Raw genomic sequence first — 16,969 nt, forward strand, 5'->3', positions numbered from 1 at the left:
TGTAATATGAATTTAATCCGTCAAAATTTTAAACTGCTTTAAAATTATTAGGTATCCATGAATTATGAACTGCTTCACAATAATTAATTGGCCACAACAAACCCAAAAAAAATTTTCTTTAAAATTTATCTCGGTAAAAACCGAAACAACCCAAAGAAAACTTTTCTCGATTTTACAGCTAAAATCGAAAAAAAAAACAATTTTTTTTTAAATCATCCAAAGACACGTGAACGATGAATGAAACCAACAAAAATTTTTTTCTTTACTTTTCTCTCTACTGGATAGACAAAACAACAAAAACAGCCCGTTTTTATTTTCTTTCTTCTTGCGGTTTTTCTGTAAAAACCATAACAAAACAAAAATTATTTTTTTTTATTCTGGCCACTATGAACAGTAACCACGTGAACAATAACAGGAAAAAAAATTTTCTTTTCTCGGATGCTTTTCAAATCGGCATAAACAAAAACAGCCGTAAAAAACTTTAATCGGTTTTTCAGGAGAAACCGAAAGGAAATAACAGAATTTTTTTTTTTTTTTTAAAGTACTGTTCATCCGTGAACAGTAACGGAAACGAAAAAAAATTCCACGGCTCAAAAAAAAATCCAGCCGATTACCTTTTTTTCGCAAACCCTAATTATTGTTTACAAACAATTTTATGAAAATCATCAAAATTAAAATTCGTGCCCTTGGCTCTGATACCACTTGTGGGATTAATCTGTATGCATCCCTTTAAATATAAGGACTATAACGAATTAATCATGATGAAAGCATGTCATAAAATAAATTGCATAAACAAAAAGGGTAAAGAAATGACGAAATAACTTTCGGTCCTAGCTAATTCGGCCTATGAATAATATCGCAATGATATTCTCCTATCAGTTGCACCCAAGATGCTCCGAGACAAGCCCTTTGATTTTGCTAGAATCGATTCCTAAATTTTCTGAAAAATTTTAGGTTATTTTTGTGTTTTTTCTGATGAGAGGAGGCAAGAAGCAGTGAAAAATTAGGTTAGGATTATTAGGGTAGAAAAATGAGCTCCCTCTTCCTCTTATTCTAACCGAAAAAGAGGAGTGAATGGGGAGATATTTTTACCCTCCTGCCTGTATAGCTGGTTGGTGTGCGCCAATCCCAGTCATCTGCCTGTATAGCTGGTTGGTCAGGCGGCTGGGAGTCTTCCCCGGCCTCCGTGGCTGTCTGAGCTCCCACTTCGTCTTGCTGGTCCTCCATTCTCCTATGTCTATTTCATCTGTCTTCTGGATAGAAGGTTCCAGCATGTGTGCGATGGGAATGCCGGATAGTTCTATCGGCTTGAACGTTGTCCCCAGAGTTGCTAAGGCATCTACTTCCACATTCTGATCTCTGGGAATCCGCTTTAGCTTGCAAGTTTTGAATTTTTTCTTTAACTCCTTTGCCACCTTTAAGTATGCAATCATCTTTGAATCTCTGGCTATAAACTCATCATTTACGTGGTTGACTATTAGCAGAGAGTCACTGGATATGTGCAGGTGCCTGACCCCTAATTCCGGAGCTAGCTGCATTCCCAGTACCAAAGCCTCGTATTTTGTTTCATTATTGGTTGCCTTGAATGCACATGTTACTGCTTGTGCTATCAAATCCCCCTGTGGTGATCGCAGGATTAACACTACACCTGCCCCCTTTGATTGGAGGCTCCGTCGATGTGCATCTGCCAGATCTCCACATCCTTGTTTCCCTCTAGGGCGAGGATTTCCTCATCTGCCAGATTTTGGATGGCTGGACTGAAGTCTGAGACAAAGTCCGCTAATTCTTGCGACTTGATTGCTGTTCTGGGGTCATACTGTATATCATACCCACTAAGGTGTACAGACCATTTTGACATTCTGCCTGATAGTTCAGGTTTCCTCATGACAGACTTCAGCGGGTAGTTGGTCACAACATGTATGGTGTGGGACTCAAAATAGGGGCGCAGCTAATAAGATGCTACTACCAGAGCTAGTACTAGTTTTTCGAAAGATGTGTACCTGATCTCTGCTGGCAACAGAGACTTGCTTACATAGTATACTGGCCTCTGTTCCTTCTCCTGCTCTCTAACTAGAACAGCACTCACTGCCACCTCTGTGACGGCCAGGTCGAGGAACAGTGGTTCTCCTGGTTCCGGTTTTGACAGCAGTGGTGGGTTGCTGAGGTAGCGTTTCAGCTCTCTGAATGCTTGCTCGTGGTCCGCGTCCACTCGAACTTTTGGCTCTTCCTTAGTATGTCGTAGAATAACCTGCACTTATCTGAGGATCTTGAGATGAACCTGCTCAGGGCTGCTACTTTGCCAGCTAGTCTTTGAACGTCATTAGGCTTTTCAGGTGACTCCAATTGCAAAACAGCCTTGATCTGCTCGATGCTGGCTTTTATCCCTCTTTGTGTTACAATGTAGCCTAATAATTTGCCAGAGGATACCCCAAAGGTGCATTTAGATGGATTTAGCTTCATTTTGTATTCCCTCAGGGTGCTGAATGTTTCTGTCAGGTGTCGCATATGATCTTTGGCTTTCTCTAATTTCACCACCATATTATCGATGTATACTTCCATAGTTCTTCCTATCTGCTCTTTAAACATGCGGTTGACCAGCCTCTGATATGTGGAGCCTGCATTCTTTAAGCCGAATGGCATGACGTTGTAACAATATATTCCTCTTTTAGAATGAATGCCGTCTTCTCCTGATCTGCAGGATCCATTTTAATTTGATTGTAACCACTCCATGCGTCCAGAAATGTCAGCATCTCATGTCCAGCTGTCGCATCTACCATTGCATCGATATGAGGCAGTGGAAAGGGATCTTTAGGGCATGCTTTGTTGAGGTCAGTGAAGTCCACGCATACTCTCCACTTTCCATTCTTCTTAGGTACTACCACCACGTTGGACAACCACTCTGGATATTTTACCTCTCTTATTTTCTTTGCTGCCAGAAGGCTATCTACCTGTTGATTAATTAACTTATTTCTTTCTGCTATAAACTTCCTTCTTCTCTACTGGTTGGGTTTACACTTTGGATCCACACTAAGTTTATGCGTTATGATGGATGGGTTTATCCCTATCATGTCGTCGTGCGACCATGCGAAACAGTCCATGTTATCTTGCAGAAATTTGATTAGTTGTTGTCTCAAGCTTCCTGTGCATCCAGCTCCAATTAGCACAATTCTCTCTGGGTGCAGCTTGTCCAGGTTGATTTGATCTAGTTCTTCAGCTGGGGGCTCGATGTACCCATCCTGGACAGGCTATTTCTGTAATTGATATGAGGGAGGGCTGGCAGTGCACTTTAGTGCCTTCTTCTAGCAACCTCTAGCTTCTTTCTGATCTCCTTGTATTATCTCTACCCCTATGGTGTGGGGAACTTTATGCACTGATGGTACGTTAAAGGGACAACTTTCATCTAGTGTAGCCACGGCCTTCCCAGGATGACATTGTAGGTAGAGGGTCCGTCTATGATCAGGTATCTGACTTGCTTGTTGACCCCTCCCACATAGGTTGGGATGACTATCTCGCCCAGTGAGTTGGTTGTTTCCCCACTGAAGCCTACCAGCGGGATAGTTTTATTTTGTAAATCCTTCTCGCTGAATCCCATATTTTCTATAGTTTTTAACATAATCAAAAGTTGACCGAGCTACCTGTATCTACCAAGACCTTTCTAATTGTGTAGATAGCCATTGACAAGGTGATAATGAGTGCGCCGTGATGTTCCCGTTCGTCATATGTGTCTCCTTCATCAAAGGTGACAGCTGGTAAATCACTGTGAGAAATTCTGCAAGAATTTGCTGATCTATCTCCTTTGGTCTCATTGGCATGTCTTTTAGCTGCTGAGTACGTCAGCCAACTTAGGTCTGAGCCGCCTGTTATCACGTTTATTATCTTGGTGCATGTGGGTGGATTTGCAGGTTTTGCGGAGCCTACTTTATCCTGCTGCTTGCCCCCACGTGGTAAGAGGTGGCTCATCTCACCTTGCTCATACAGGCGCTTGATCTCTCTTCGTAGTGTGTAGCAGTCCTCAGTGTTATGCCTAATGTCACGATGGAACTCACACTTCTTCTTGCTATCTTTTCGCCATGCCTGTCTTTCTAGTGGTGGCTTGGGCCATCTTACTCCATCTCCCATCTCCCTGAGTGCTTTCAGGATTCCCCTGATGCCTCTAGTGAATCCATACTCTGCCAGAGTAGGGAGTAGCTGATTTTCTTCGATTCTGTTGACTCCCCTTTCATATGGCCTATACTTCTCGTCCCTTTTACTTATAGATTATTTTCTTCCTGACTTTCCTACGGCTGAGGTGCTGGAGACGGTTGGTGTATTAGGCAGCCTGGCTCTGGCTAGAATGTCTTCCTCCAATCTGATTGCGGATGCTGCCTTTTCTTGTACCGCTTCAAAGCTATGACAAGGGTGCATAGTTAGCTGTTTGTACAGGTCAGAGTCATGGTGGAGGCTTCTCCTGAAAGCTTCTAATGCCGTTGAAACATCACATTCCCGTACTACCACCTTCTCATTGTTGAATCTAGTATTGTATTCTCCAATGGTTTCTCCTGCCCCCTGGACGATTCTGTATAAATCTCCTGCATGCTTTTGTGGCTTCCGGCTGCTTGCAAACTGCTGGGTAAATGCGTTTACCAACTCATCAAATGTGGAGATCGACCTGTTGGGTAGACTCACAAACCATCGAAGTGCCGACCCCGTTAAGGCGGATCTGAATCCTTTACACATGCAAGCTTCCTTGACCTGCCCTACGGCTGTTACTATCATCATCTTCTGCTTGTACTGGCTTATATGGTCAAAGGGATCTGCTGTGCCGTCAAAGAGAGGCATATTTGGATTTGTGAATCCCTTTGGCATGGCTGTGATAGATATGGCATCCACGAATGGCGAGTCGGCATAACTGTTAGGTGCTGCTTTCTCAAGTGGGGGTGGCAATCCTGGAACCCTGCTTAGCATCTCTCTTAACTCCAAGTACTGCTGATTTGTTATGATGCCTGAATCTGGGGTCCGCCTGTCAGCTGCTTGTTGATTCAATGCGCTACCTCCTGACCCAAACTCTTGATGGTTCTGATGTGTTCCGGCAGCTAGGGAGGTTGAGGTTATGATTGTTCCTTGCTACCAGTTCACCTGCGGGTTTAACGCGGACCCTGCTCCAGGTGTCTGGACGGTTGCTACGAAATTATCAACAAGGATGCCACCTGTTCGTGCTTCCACGTGGCTGGCTGGCAGCCAGTTATCTGGTGTGATATATCCCAGCCCTTATGGGGGTATTCTTTCATCTGACGATACAATAGCTAGATCCAGCCTCGTTACTAGTTCAGCTGGCATCTGTCGAGGCGGATTCCTGCTGCCTGATGCCCTCTGTGTTAGATCCACTACTGGAGCTCTTCCTTCACCTACCTTGCTTGCTGATGTGGCAGATTGCTGCTTCAGAATGTCTATCTGTGCGCAGAGCTCTCTGTCTCCTTTCCTTGTTTCAGCTTCAGCTTTCTTCTGGTCTTCTCTCATGTTTTCCATGGCTTTTTGAAGATTTTCTACGCCAGCGAGCAAGATTTTTGTTGGAATGGGCGGTGGGGTGAGCCTGAGCTCGCTGTTCCTTTATCTGATCTGGCTTGGATTGTAACAGCAGGGGTTTTAGGAGGCAAATAAGTTTTTTGCTGTGGGTATGGTTCTTGAGATATGTCCAGGAGCCTGCGTTGACACCGTTGATGCCGGGTTTTGAGTAGAATTTGGTGGCAACAGCGGTTGAATACTCCCTGACACGGCTTCTGATAATTGCTTATCCATGGTGTATTTAGATTATCAACGATTGACGACCACAATGCCCCACGATGGGCGCCAAACTGTTTAGGTGATTTTTACCAAGTTAATTGTATTAGGTCAACGCGGTCTTACTCGTTGGTTACTTGATTTGATCGTTTGTATTTGATATTTAAATTAGGAAATAAAGCACGAAATATAAATTGACACGTAAGTTTTGGTGACGCGGAAAACCCAATGTGGGAACAACCGCGGGAGGGGCGGTACCCTGCCAAATATTGCACTATCTTTGAATGGGAGGATGAATACAATTGATGCGTAATGTAAATCTTGCTAGCACGAGGTATTGTGTATGTGTGATCTTGGATGTCCTTCTTCGATTTCTTCCCTTGCTATTAATAGGGTAAGAACCCTAGGTGTATCCTACCATGTTTATGGAACGGAATATAACTTCCATAATAACTCTTTCCATATCTCATTATCTCCCTCAATTCTCCTTGATCTCCCTGAATGCTCCCTGACTTCTCCCTGACTTATCTTTCCTAAACACGGATGCTTCCTTCAGTGGGCTTTGGCCACCTTCTACACGCGCCTGCTGCCCCATTACCCCTTTCAGCGCCCTTGCTTCCAATCGTGGGCTCCCCTTCTTCCACTCCTTCCTTTATGATCCATTACTTACTAAGTGGGCTTTTCTTATTGTGTGAATTTTAGCCCAAACACATATTAATTTGAATGGTGGTACATAAGCAACAAGGAGGTGTATTGTGTTACGGTTTTCAAGAAATTTGTTATGGTTTTATTAATTTGGATATGGCTTTCGTTCAAGTAATGAGATTGGGATTTTGGATTTTCCTATTGTGTTTAATTATCGTTTCCTTTGACTTTGACCTTGATTTGTGGGTGAATAGCTTAAAGCTTTACTCTAAGTGTTGAGCATGGTTTATTATTGAGCCTTTGACAATATCGATATTGAAATTGAGCTGAAAATTGGTTACTGGTATTGAGTTATGAGGCCGTTGTGCCATATTGTGTTTACGGTCCAGAGTGACCCTAGTTATTGAGTTATATTCTGGTTTGAAATTGACATTGAGATGGAAATATTATTTCGCGGTCTTATCCGACAGTTCACTCACCCCTTGTCCTTATCTTCGGGTCGACGATGAGAATACGATATCTGGTTACTTTAGAGTATAATATTATGAGTAAGACGGAGTAACGATGAGAATACGATATCTGGTTACTTTAGAGTATAATATTATGAGTAAGACGGAGTAATGAGTGAGACGGAGTAATGAGTAAGATGGAGTATTGAGTTGAGATTGAGTTAATTATTTGGACGAGAGTGTCTATTATATTATGGAGTAAGTTTGAGTTTGAGTTTAGTTATCGGGGAGTGTTTTTATTATTCTCTGTGTTTATTTTTATTTTTACGTGTGCTTGTTTCCACACCATGACCAAAAACTATTCTGCTTATATTGAGGTATTATCTGTTACTCAGCTCCCAGGCTGACATGTTTTCTCCCTTCGGGGTACTCGTTATGGGATAGTTTCTTTCTGTCTTCTGGTTTTTTTTCAGGTTACTTCCGCTGCAGTTCAAAAAGGATTTTATTTCAAGTAAAGTTTTTATTTAAAGTTTTGTAAAAGTTTCTTATTATTATTATTATTATTATTATTATTATTATTATTATTATTATTATTATTATTATTATTATTATTATTATTATTATTATTATTATTATTATTATTATTATTATTATTATTATTATTATTATTATTATTATTATTATTATTATTATTATTTATAAAAGGATGCGCGCAGCTTTCATTAAAAGAAAAATAAAAGTTTACATGAAAGGAAATTATTATTATTATTATTTTGCAAAAGATTATCATTTCATTTCATAAGAAAGGAAATTATATTTTGCAAGACATATCCAATAGGAAATACAACCAAACAAGGGAACCACTAAAAGGAGGAGACTCTAGCAATTAATGTGTAAGAGGATTTGGTGTTGATCAATTTTATAAGCCTTCATAAGTAGCCTAACTACAACAAGGTACTTAATTCTCTTCACTAGAACATCCACACCATTGCATTTTTAAGCAAAAATGCGAGCATTCATTTCCTTCCATAGCTGGTACACAACTGCAGCCAAGGAAATGCTGAACCAGTCACGTCTCAATGCCGAAAGCTGATGTGTCCCATGACGCAGGAGAACTCCACCTTTAACCTAGCTGTTGATAAGGATTTGAGCTTGCTGAGTACCACGAGACCTCAGTATTAACTTGTCTCTAGCTTTGATGATGCTCTTAAGACTAGCAGAAAAATGATCTTTGGTGCAGATTGACCAAATGTCCTGATGCTTGGTAATATAAGCAGCAATCCATTTAGACCAAAGACCCTTAGGAGGTTGAGTAAGAATGCTAAGCCATTTGAGCAGCAGGGAATAATTTATGGTCTTAATATCCTTGATATTAAAGCCACCACCATCCCAGGGAGAACAAATATGCTTCCAACTTTTAAAAACCATTTTCCAGTTACCATTAACACTGCCCCAAAAGAAGTCTTTACAGAGCTTATTTAGGGCTCTAATTACTTCCAGAGGCATCAAAGTACTAGCACACCAAAAATTTTCAAGTCCAAAAATGATAGAGTTAATGAGCTGAGCTCGATCAGCATAGGAAAGTAATCTTGAAGACCAATGTTGACAGACATGCTGAACTTTAGTGATTAGGGAATCATAGAGTGCAACAAAAAACCTTGAATCAGTCAAGGGAATTCCCAAGTACCTAAAATGGAAAGGAGCCAATAGTAAAACCAAGAACCTGAAGAATTTCCTGCTGAACAGTAGGATTTACCCCCACCAAAGTAGATATTAGTTTTATCTACATTGGCACATAATCCTGAAACAGCAGCAAACTTAGAAAGCTCATCCTTAACTGCCCTGACTTAAGGCACATCTCCTCTAACAAAAACCATCAGATCATCTGCAAAGACTAAGTGAGTAAGATTAGGTAACCTACATTTAGGATGGTGTGTAACATTAACCTTCTGACAAAGAATTCTCATACTCTTGGATAACACTGCCATACTGAGCACAAAGAGATAAGGAGAGAGGGGATCTCCTTGTCTAATGCCACTCTTTCCTTGAAAAAAACTAATTACACCACCATTAAGTTTGAAAGAATACCAAGGAGTGGTAATGCAACCCATCACCTACTTAATGAACGAGGAGGGAAAACCAAAAGAGTCCAACATATTGGTAATAAAATCCCACAGTAAGGTATCAAAAGCTTTTTTAATATCCACTTTAATAAGACATCTAGGAGATATGTTGTTCATGGTATAACCTTTAACAAGTGACTGGGATAACATGATATTCTCAAAGATACTTCTCCCTTTGATAAAAGCAGTCTACTTCTCTCCAACAATAGTGAGGATAACTTTCTGAAGCCTGGAAGAAATAATTTTGCTGATTGTTTTATAAAAAAACAGTGCAATAAGAGATACGTATGTAATCTACCACAGACTCAGCCACTGGTTTCTTAGGGATTAAAGAGATAAGAGTGGAATTAGCCTGCTTGGGCATGTTACCAGTCTTGAAAAAATTCAGCACAACAACAGTGAAATCAGAGCCAATAATGGGCCAAGCAGATTTATAGAAGCCAGAAGAAAACCCATCAATGCCAGGGCTACTCTCAGAATCAATACTAAACACAGCATGCTTAATCTCCTGGATAGAAACAGGTAGAGTGAGGAAGCCAGAATCCACCGGGGACACATGAGCACCAGTGTCAAGAACCTCCTTATCCAGGGCAGAAATATGAAGAGCATGACCAAGAAGACTAGAGTAGTACTCTTGAAAAGCCATACAAACATTATCCAGACCTTCCTGAAGAACTCCCTCCTTATCCTTAACAGCACCAATAACTTGTTGATGCTTCCTCTCATTAATTTTAGAAAAGAAATACTTAGTATTGCTATCACCTTGCTGATCATGATGAAGCTTAGCTCTTTGAGAAAGAATTGTAAGCTCAGCATTTTTAAACTTAGTATATTCAACAATTTTGTATCTTTCCTCGTGAATTAGATCAGGAGACAAGGGATCAGAAAGAAGCCTAGATTGACAGTGAAGAAGATTATCCTTAGCAAGCTTAACTCTTTGCTGAATAAAGCTAAAGTGAGTTCTATGAAACCCAGTGAGAGCATGTTTCACACTTTTTTGCTTCTAAAAAAACAAAAGGAAGGACTGCCAACTTTAGAAGAAACCCAAGCCTGTTGAACAGTCATCATAAAATCAGGATGATCCACCCAACTATTCAGAAAACTAAATCTCTTGGACACATGGGGATCATCAGCAGCAAAAACAGTTATTGGGGAATGATCAGAGAGCCCCATTTCAAGAAAATGAGCATAGGAGGTGGGAAAAATAGTATGCCATTGAGGATTAAAAAAAGCTCTATCCAACTTGGACCAAACTCGAGTAGTAGAGTCTTGCTTATTAGTTCAGGTAAGGTCAGAACCAGTACTACTCATATCATCAAGGTGGCAATCAGCAAGATAAGTATTAAAAGTCATCATATCTAAGAGGTCAGGAAGATGAAGGCTAAGCTTTGCCTCGGGCCTTCTGATAATATTAAAGTCACACAGAACTAACCAAGGCTCAGTAGTAGAGTAATCTTTAAGGCTAATCCAAAGTGCAAGCCTCTCTTCAGCAGCATTGAAACCATAAATCACACTGATCAAGAAGGTAGTATTGTTACCAAAAATGATGAGCCTTACAACTAATCATCTGGGTAGTGAGAGCAAGAGAAGAAATAGAAACAGTAGATGGATTATAGAGGATCCAAATCCTACCATTATAATGAAAGTCATATTTATTAATAACAGTCCAATTGCCAAAAGTTGCTTAAATAATAGGGGGAGCTCTATCAGACTTGACCCTAGTTTCAAGGAGCCTCAAAATGTCAATCTTATTAACCAATAAAAAATTCCTAACTTCCTGCTGTTTAATGGGGCAATTAAGACCACGATTGTTCCATGATGCTACCTTCATAAAATGAGTTTATCAGGAGGGTCAGAGACCAGATCATTATCCACCATAGCTGAACATCCCAGATGCATTAAAGGGATCATATCAGGAAAAGAAGAAACAGAAGGAGAGGATCTCTGGCCAAGTGAGCCTACATTCCCCAGCTCTATGACTTCTGCTGCCTGAGAGACCACTGAGGTACCACCTAGTTCAGCTTTACCCATTAGACTAGAATTAGTAACCTGGGTTCCAACACAAGAACCAACAATTTTATTCCTAGAAGTAGATTTTTGACTTCTTGGTGGGATAGAACTTCCTGAGTGCTTTACTGTAATACTACGGTTTTATGAGTCTTAGGGTACTCTATCGAGTGGGGCTTACTCTGTCGAGTAAGTATGGTTTTACGCAAAACATTAGTCTGCCTGATGGGTACTCGATCGAGTAAGCTTGGCACTCGATCGAGTAAGGGTCACTCGATCGAGTAAGTGACTTACTCGATCGAGTAAGTCGGTTAACGGGTTATTTGCGACGGGTTTGTTAATAATGCGGATTAATATATAATGTTTCGTCATCTTTTCCCTAAAACACTTTTACAAACCTAAAATCACAAAAAGGAGAAGATCTAAGTTACGTTGCTTCATCTCATCGCATTATTAGAAAATCCCGGAGCTAGGAGTGCCGGTTTTCGTCGTTCTTTACACCGTCGTGATCCTTGCGTCGAGGGTAAGCTTTACGTATAATTTTTATATTGTTTTTGTTAAGGTTGGTTAAACCCTAATTGGGTAATTTGGGGGTTTTAGTGGTTTATATGATTGTATGTATGTATGTATGTATGTATGTATGTATGTATGTATGTATATATGTATGTATGTATGTATGTATGTATGTATGTATGTATGTATGTATGTATGTATGTATGTATGTATGTATGTATGTATGTATGTATGTATGTATGTATGTATGTATGTATGTATGTATGTATGTATGTATGTATGTATGTATGTATGTATGTATGTATGTATGTATGTATGTATGTATGTATGTATGTATGTATGTATGTATGTATGTATGTATGTATGTATGTATATATTTATGTATGTATATATGTATGTATAGGAGGATAATTCGTTGAGGAGAGATTCTGAGTTAGCTGCATGATCGTCTATTGTGGTGTTTGCTTTCCAGGTAGAGTTTCCCTACTCGGTATTAATTACATGGATAATTGATATTGGGGTTGTTAATATTCTTGTTGTTGAGTAATTATTATGTTCGTTTCTGATTTGGTGGTTGTTGATAGAAGTATTGTGATTACTGTATAACTGTTTGTGATCTTCGGGGTGCGTCCCTGGCTGAGTGGAGTCACTTGCGAGAGTGGCTTCACGCCTTTGATTCGCCTTCTGTGGAACCCGCCACAAAAGTGATGTGCACATTAATGAACATGGGTTTATCGCTCAATGGAGATAAGCGGGGCTTAGGTGGGAATGGCTGAGGTCCCCCACTAGCGGCGAGGAGTACCTGTTGCGATGGGTACTCTGGCAGGACTACACACTTTAGTGTGTAGTCAGTTATGTGGTTTATGAGGTCCCCCACTAGCGGCGAGGAGTACCTGTTGCGATGGTGACTGGAGTTGTGTTGAGTTGTTTGAGCTGTTTGTATAATTGTTCCATTGTGGTTTAATTGTGTAATTAGCACTGACCCCGTTAGTTGTTTTAAAAACTGTGGTGATCCATTCGGGGATGGTGAGCAGTTGTTGAGCAAGTATAAGAAGATACGCTTGTGTCAGCTGGGATGAGTCACTATGATGCAGTCTTAGAGTCTTCCACTGTTTTATCTTATTTTTTGGTGAAATGTGAGCTTTGATTAATAAAATAACCAGAATTACAACATGTAGTCCACTTTGGATAATACAACTAGGCTTAAGAAAACATCAAATATTAAATCCTAAGCTTACACGCCAATCATTATCACCTACTAACACAGGCCGAGGAACAACTTGTATCAGCCTTGACTTCATTGTGGTTTTTATCTCGTCTGCAACAATACCAGGTCTTCTCAGTTTAAGTTCAATGCGACAGTTGTCTCTCTCCATCCAGACTGCATACCAGCATGCTAGTCTGATCAATCTATAAACTTTCTTCTGTGTCTTAGATGTACCAGTGGCAGTGCTCAAATTAAAATGTAACCATTCCTCTAGCACAACAACAATCCTAGAGCTATAATCACAGCTCCCAAAGAGATGGCCATGCCCTTCTTCTTCCTTCTCACAGAGAACACACCTGTTAGTATTACACAGGCCCAATGAAAACAATTTTGCTCTTGTGTTCAAAGCTTCATGTTTGATAAGCCAACCTATGAATGAATGCTTAGGAATAGCCCAGCCATCCCAAACATCCTTAAACCAGTGGACAGGGGGGTGTGCACCCTGCAACCACTGGTAACCAGAAGTAACAGTATAACCAGTGGGACTTGCTAGCCACTGAGTGCCCTGAAAACCAGCAGCTAGCATAGTCCTAACCTTACAGATATTCCTCCAGTTCCAGTTTGAATCATGAGGAGGTTGATAACTATTCCAATCTGCCCCTTTCATATATACATGATCAATCCATAGAACCCAAAGACGATCTGCTTTTGTATAGATCCAGTTGACAAGTTTACCCACAGTTGGAATATTCCACACCCTAGCATCTTTCACACCTAAACCACCTTCCTTCTTGCTGCAGCACACTTTCTTCGATGCAATAAAAGGAGCTCTATGATATTCAGCATCACCAGCTCATAAGAAATTCCTGCAAATCATTTCTATCCAACTTATAACTCCTTTAGGAATCAGAAAGATTGAGGCTCAGAAATTATGCAGAGTGTTAAGAACTGGGTTGATAAGAATAAGTCTGCCTGCATAGCTTAACTTTCTAGCTCCAATTCCCCTGATTCTGCAAATAATTTTATCAATCAAAACCTTGCAATCACTTCTTTTTAATCTTACTGCCTGCACTAGAATACCCAGGTATTTGAAAGGCAAAGAGCCTTCCTGAAAGCCTGAGACTTGAATAATATCCAACTTGAGGGTAGCAGCTACACCATTGAAAACAACTTCAGATTTTGAGGCATTAACCCTCAGTCCAGAAGAAGCAGAAAAAGTAGATAGAGCCCTAAGAAGTAGCATAATAGATTGCACATCCCCTTTACAGAACATAAGGAGGTCATCAGCAAAGAGTAGGTGAGTTAACTTCAAACTTTTACATAGAGGATGGTATCTAAAGAACCATCTATTAGTAGCATAGTCCAGAATCCTTGATAAGTACTCCATACAAACACAGAAAAGAAGGGGGGAAATAGGTTCACCTTGTTTAAGCCCCCTCTTACCCTCAAAATATCCAAAGTGTACACCATTCAAACTTAAAGAGTATGTAGGAGAAGAAATGCAACACATCACCCATTTGCTTAAATTTGCTAGGAAAATTCAAAGCATCCAACATTTGTTCCACAAATTGCCATTCAATTGAATCATAAGCTTTTTGAAGATCTAATTTGAATAGGCATCTAGGGGAAACCATACTTCTATTATAGAGCCTTACCAAGTCTTGGCAAATCAGAATATTCTCCAGAATACTTCTACCTTTAATAAAGGCACCTTGGTTCTTGCTAATAATATCTGGAAGTATAGCAGCCAGCCTAGTGCACATGATCTTTGAGATAGCCTTGTAAAGAACATTGCAACAAGAGATTGGACGAAAATGCTTCACACTAGTAGGCCTGTCCATCTTAGGAATAAGTGTAATAGTTGTAGCATTAATCTGAGTAAGTAGCTTGCCAGTATCAAAAAAATTTCTAACAGCATCACACACTTCATCTCCCATAATAGCCCAGGCATCTCTATAAACCTGACTAGTATAACCATCTGGACCTGGAGATTTGTCCTTAGGTATACTGAAAATGCTCTTCTTGACTTCCTCAGCAGTGATGGGAGTGTCTAAGATGGTCATGTGTGCTGCTGTACAACAAAGTCCCCTGGTGACTACATGATGCTGCACTGCCACTGTGTCAGTATGAGAGCCTAGCAGGTTCTGATAATATGCTAGAAAAGCCTGTTGTATAGCATCACCAGTGGTACAAACATTGCCATTCATATCTTCAATCTGCATTACCTTATTCAACATCACTCTCTTCTTGATAACTTGGTGAAAATATGAAGTGTTGAGGTCCCCTGCAATTGACCATTGAATTTTGGCTTTCTGAGAAAGGAAGCTATCTCTGGTCAAAATAAGATCCTTGAGTTCATTAGCCAGGTCATACTCCTGCTGAATCAGGTCCAAATCCCCAGGATACTCAACCGACTTCTTTTGAATTTGTTTCAGCACAGTACCAGCAATGTTAGTGCTGTATTCAATATCAGAAAAACAATTTTTATTTAAATTCTTGAGAACAGGTATAAGAGCCTTCAATTTCTTCACCACATTAAATATTTTAGTCCCTCTATAAGATTGCTTCCACACACCATCCACACTAATACTGAAATGTTCAGAAGCTCCCCACATATTAAAGTACTTGAAGGATTTTTTCCCATTAAATTCAACTTTCATGTCTACAATTATACATGGACAGTGATCAAACATACCCTCAGGATGGAAGTGGGCCATATAATCTCCATAAAGACTCGTCCACTCAGGGTTCCTCATTGCCTTATCCAGTCTACTATAAACTCTATCAGTAGGTGCTTGCTTGTTAGACCAGGTAAACAATGCCCCAGTAGCCTTGATATCCTCCATTTCACATAAGGAGACACACTCCTGGAAGTGTTCCATCTCACCATCTGTAGTATTACCCCCTAATATTTCAATTGGAGATAAGACAGTATTAAAATCTCCTACCCATAACCAAGGCATAGTGCAAGTAGAAGCTGTCTCTTTCAAAAACTTCTAAAGAATAGTTCTCTGCATCAGGTCATTAAAAGCATAAATCATAGTCAGTAAAAATTTCTTGTTATCCACTTTGGACTGAACCAACATAAGGATATACTGTGAGCCATAATTCAGAAACTGCACATCAAAGCAAGTAGGATTCCAGAGTAACCAAATCCTCCCCCCTTTATGCCAACTGCAGTTGGTAGAGATACTCCATCCATCACAAATTGTAGTTGCCTTATTCAGTAAATTGCTAGGTTTAAGTTTAGTTTCTAATAAACCAAAAAGACCTACATCATTATGGCTGGGAGGACTCGAAGTTACTCCCCACTGAATTGTGGCTTTCGTGTTTGTATAAAATGCGATTGACAGGTTGATGATGATTAGATGGGGTCACAGACGAGCTAGTGAGCAAAAGAACCTTGGACTTAGTTTGGTTATTTTGTAGTAAACCTTTAAACATTTGGTTGTGTTTATATTTTGAAGGGACATATGTCTCCCTCTCTTATTTTGGTTTGTATCACGTTATTCTCGTGACTTTAGTTATGTTATGTAAATTAGTGTGTTAGTATTTGCAGGTTTTGGCACTCTTCATTTGAAAGTGTTTGTGATTGGTTTAGAAAAGTTTTTGAAATTACAGGTTTTATCTAGTTGAACCAATTACAAACATATCCTGTCAGTTTTTCTGTAGAATTTACGTGTTTATTTTTCGCTAAAAAAATGAGGGTGTCACAAAGTATCCTTTATATGACGTTTTGACCTTTTGGAGAAGGTCCACCATATCATCTCCAACAATCATAGGTTCCATGGTGGGTATAAAATAGTCTTCATAGGCAATAGGGAAGTGGCATTCTTCTTCTTCATGATAAGGTATATCAAATTTCTCAAGGATAGGTTCCTAAAGTAGAGTGATCTCATAACCTTCCGCTTCCTTGTCCCATGAGTTCTTACAAAACACGATATAATCATGGCTATCTTCATAGGAATCATAAACGGGGGCTTCATTCTTCTCCAATAATTCTTCCTCCACAATCTCAATATTCACATCAAAAGACACACCCTCATACTCACAAAGGCTAAGTGTATTTGGCGTACTCAACCTCATATCTTCTTCATAAAATACAACACTTTCATACTCACAAGAGCTTAAAGGAATTGGCTCTTCCCACTTCTCATCTTCCATATCAAAGGTCACTACTTCAAATTCGCATTCATGATCAATGTCTAAGGATTGGTGGGGAGTGGTTGGTTGGGTGGTTTCTTGGGTTGCCTTTATTTGGGCAATTT

The 16,969-nt window shown here is 40.0% G+C and overlaps 1 protein-coding gene across 1 annotated transcript; it reads right to left on the bottom strand.

Moving 5' to 3' along the window:
- Positions 1-10,255: 10,255 nt before the first annotated feature.
- LOC141641213 (uncharacterized) lies at positions 10,256-15,807 on the bottom strand. The gene is made up of 8 exons (XM_074449884.1): positions 15,798-15,807; positions 15,650-15,712; positions 14,167-15,606; positions 13,688-13,961; positions 12,733-13,531; positions 10,850-11,023; positions 10,687-10,799; positions 10,256-10,487 (listed from the first exon to the last, which is right to left on the bottom strand). The coding sequence occupies exons 1-8, from the start codon at positions 15,805-15,807 to the stop codon at positions 10,256-10,258; spliced, it is 3,105 nt and encodes a 1,034-aa protein (XP_074305985.1).
- Positions 15,808-16,969: the final 1,162 nt, after the last annotated feature.

The sequence above is a fragment of the Silene latifolia genome, chromosome 2 (assembly GCF_048544455.1).
Source record: "Silene latifolia isolate original U9 population chromosome 2, ASM4854445v1, whole genome shotgun sequence".
Lineage (NCBI taxonomy): Eukaryota > Viridiplantae > Streptophyta > Magnoliopsida > Caryophyllales > Caryophyllaceae > Silene > Silene latifolia.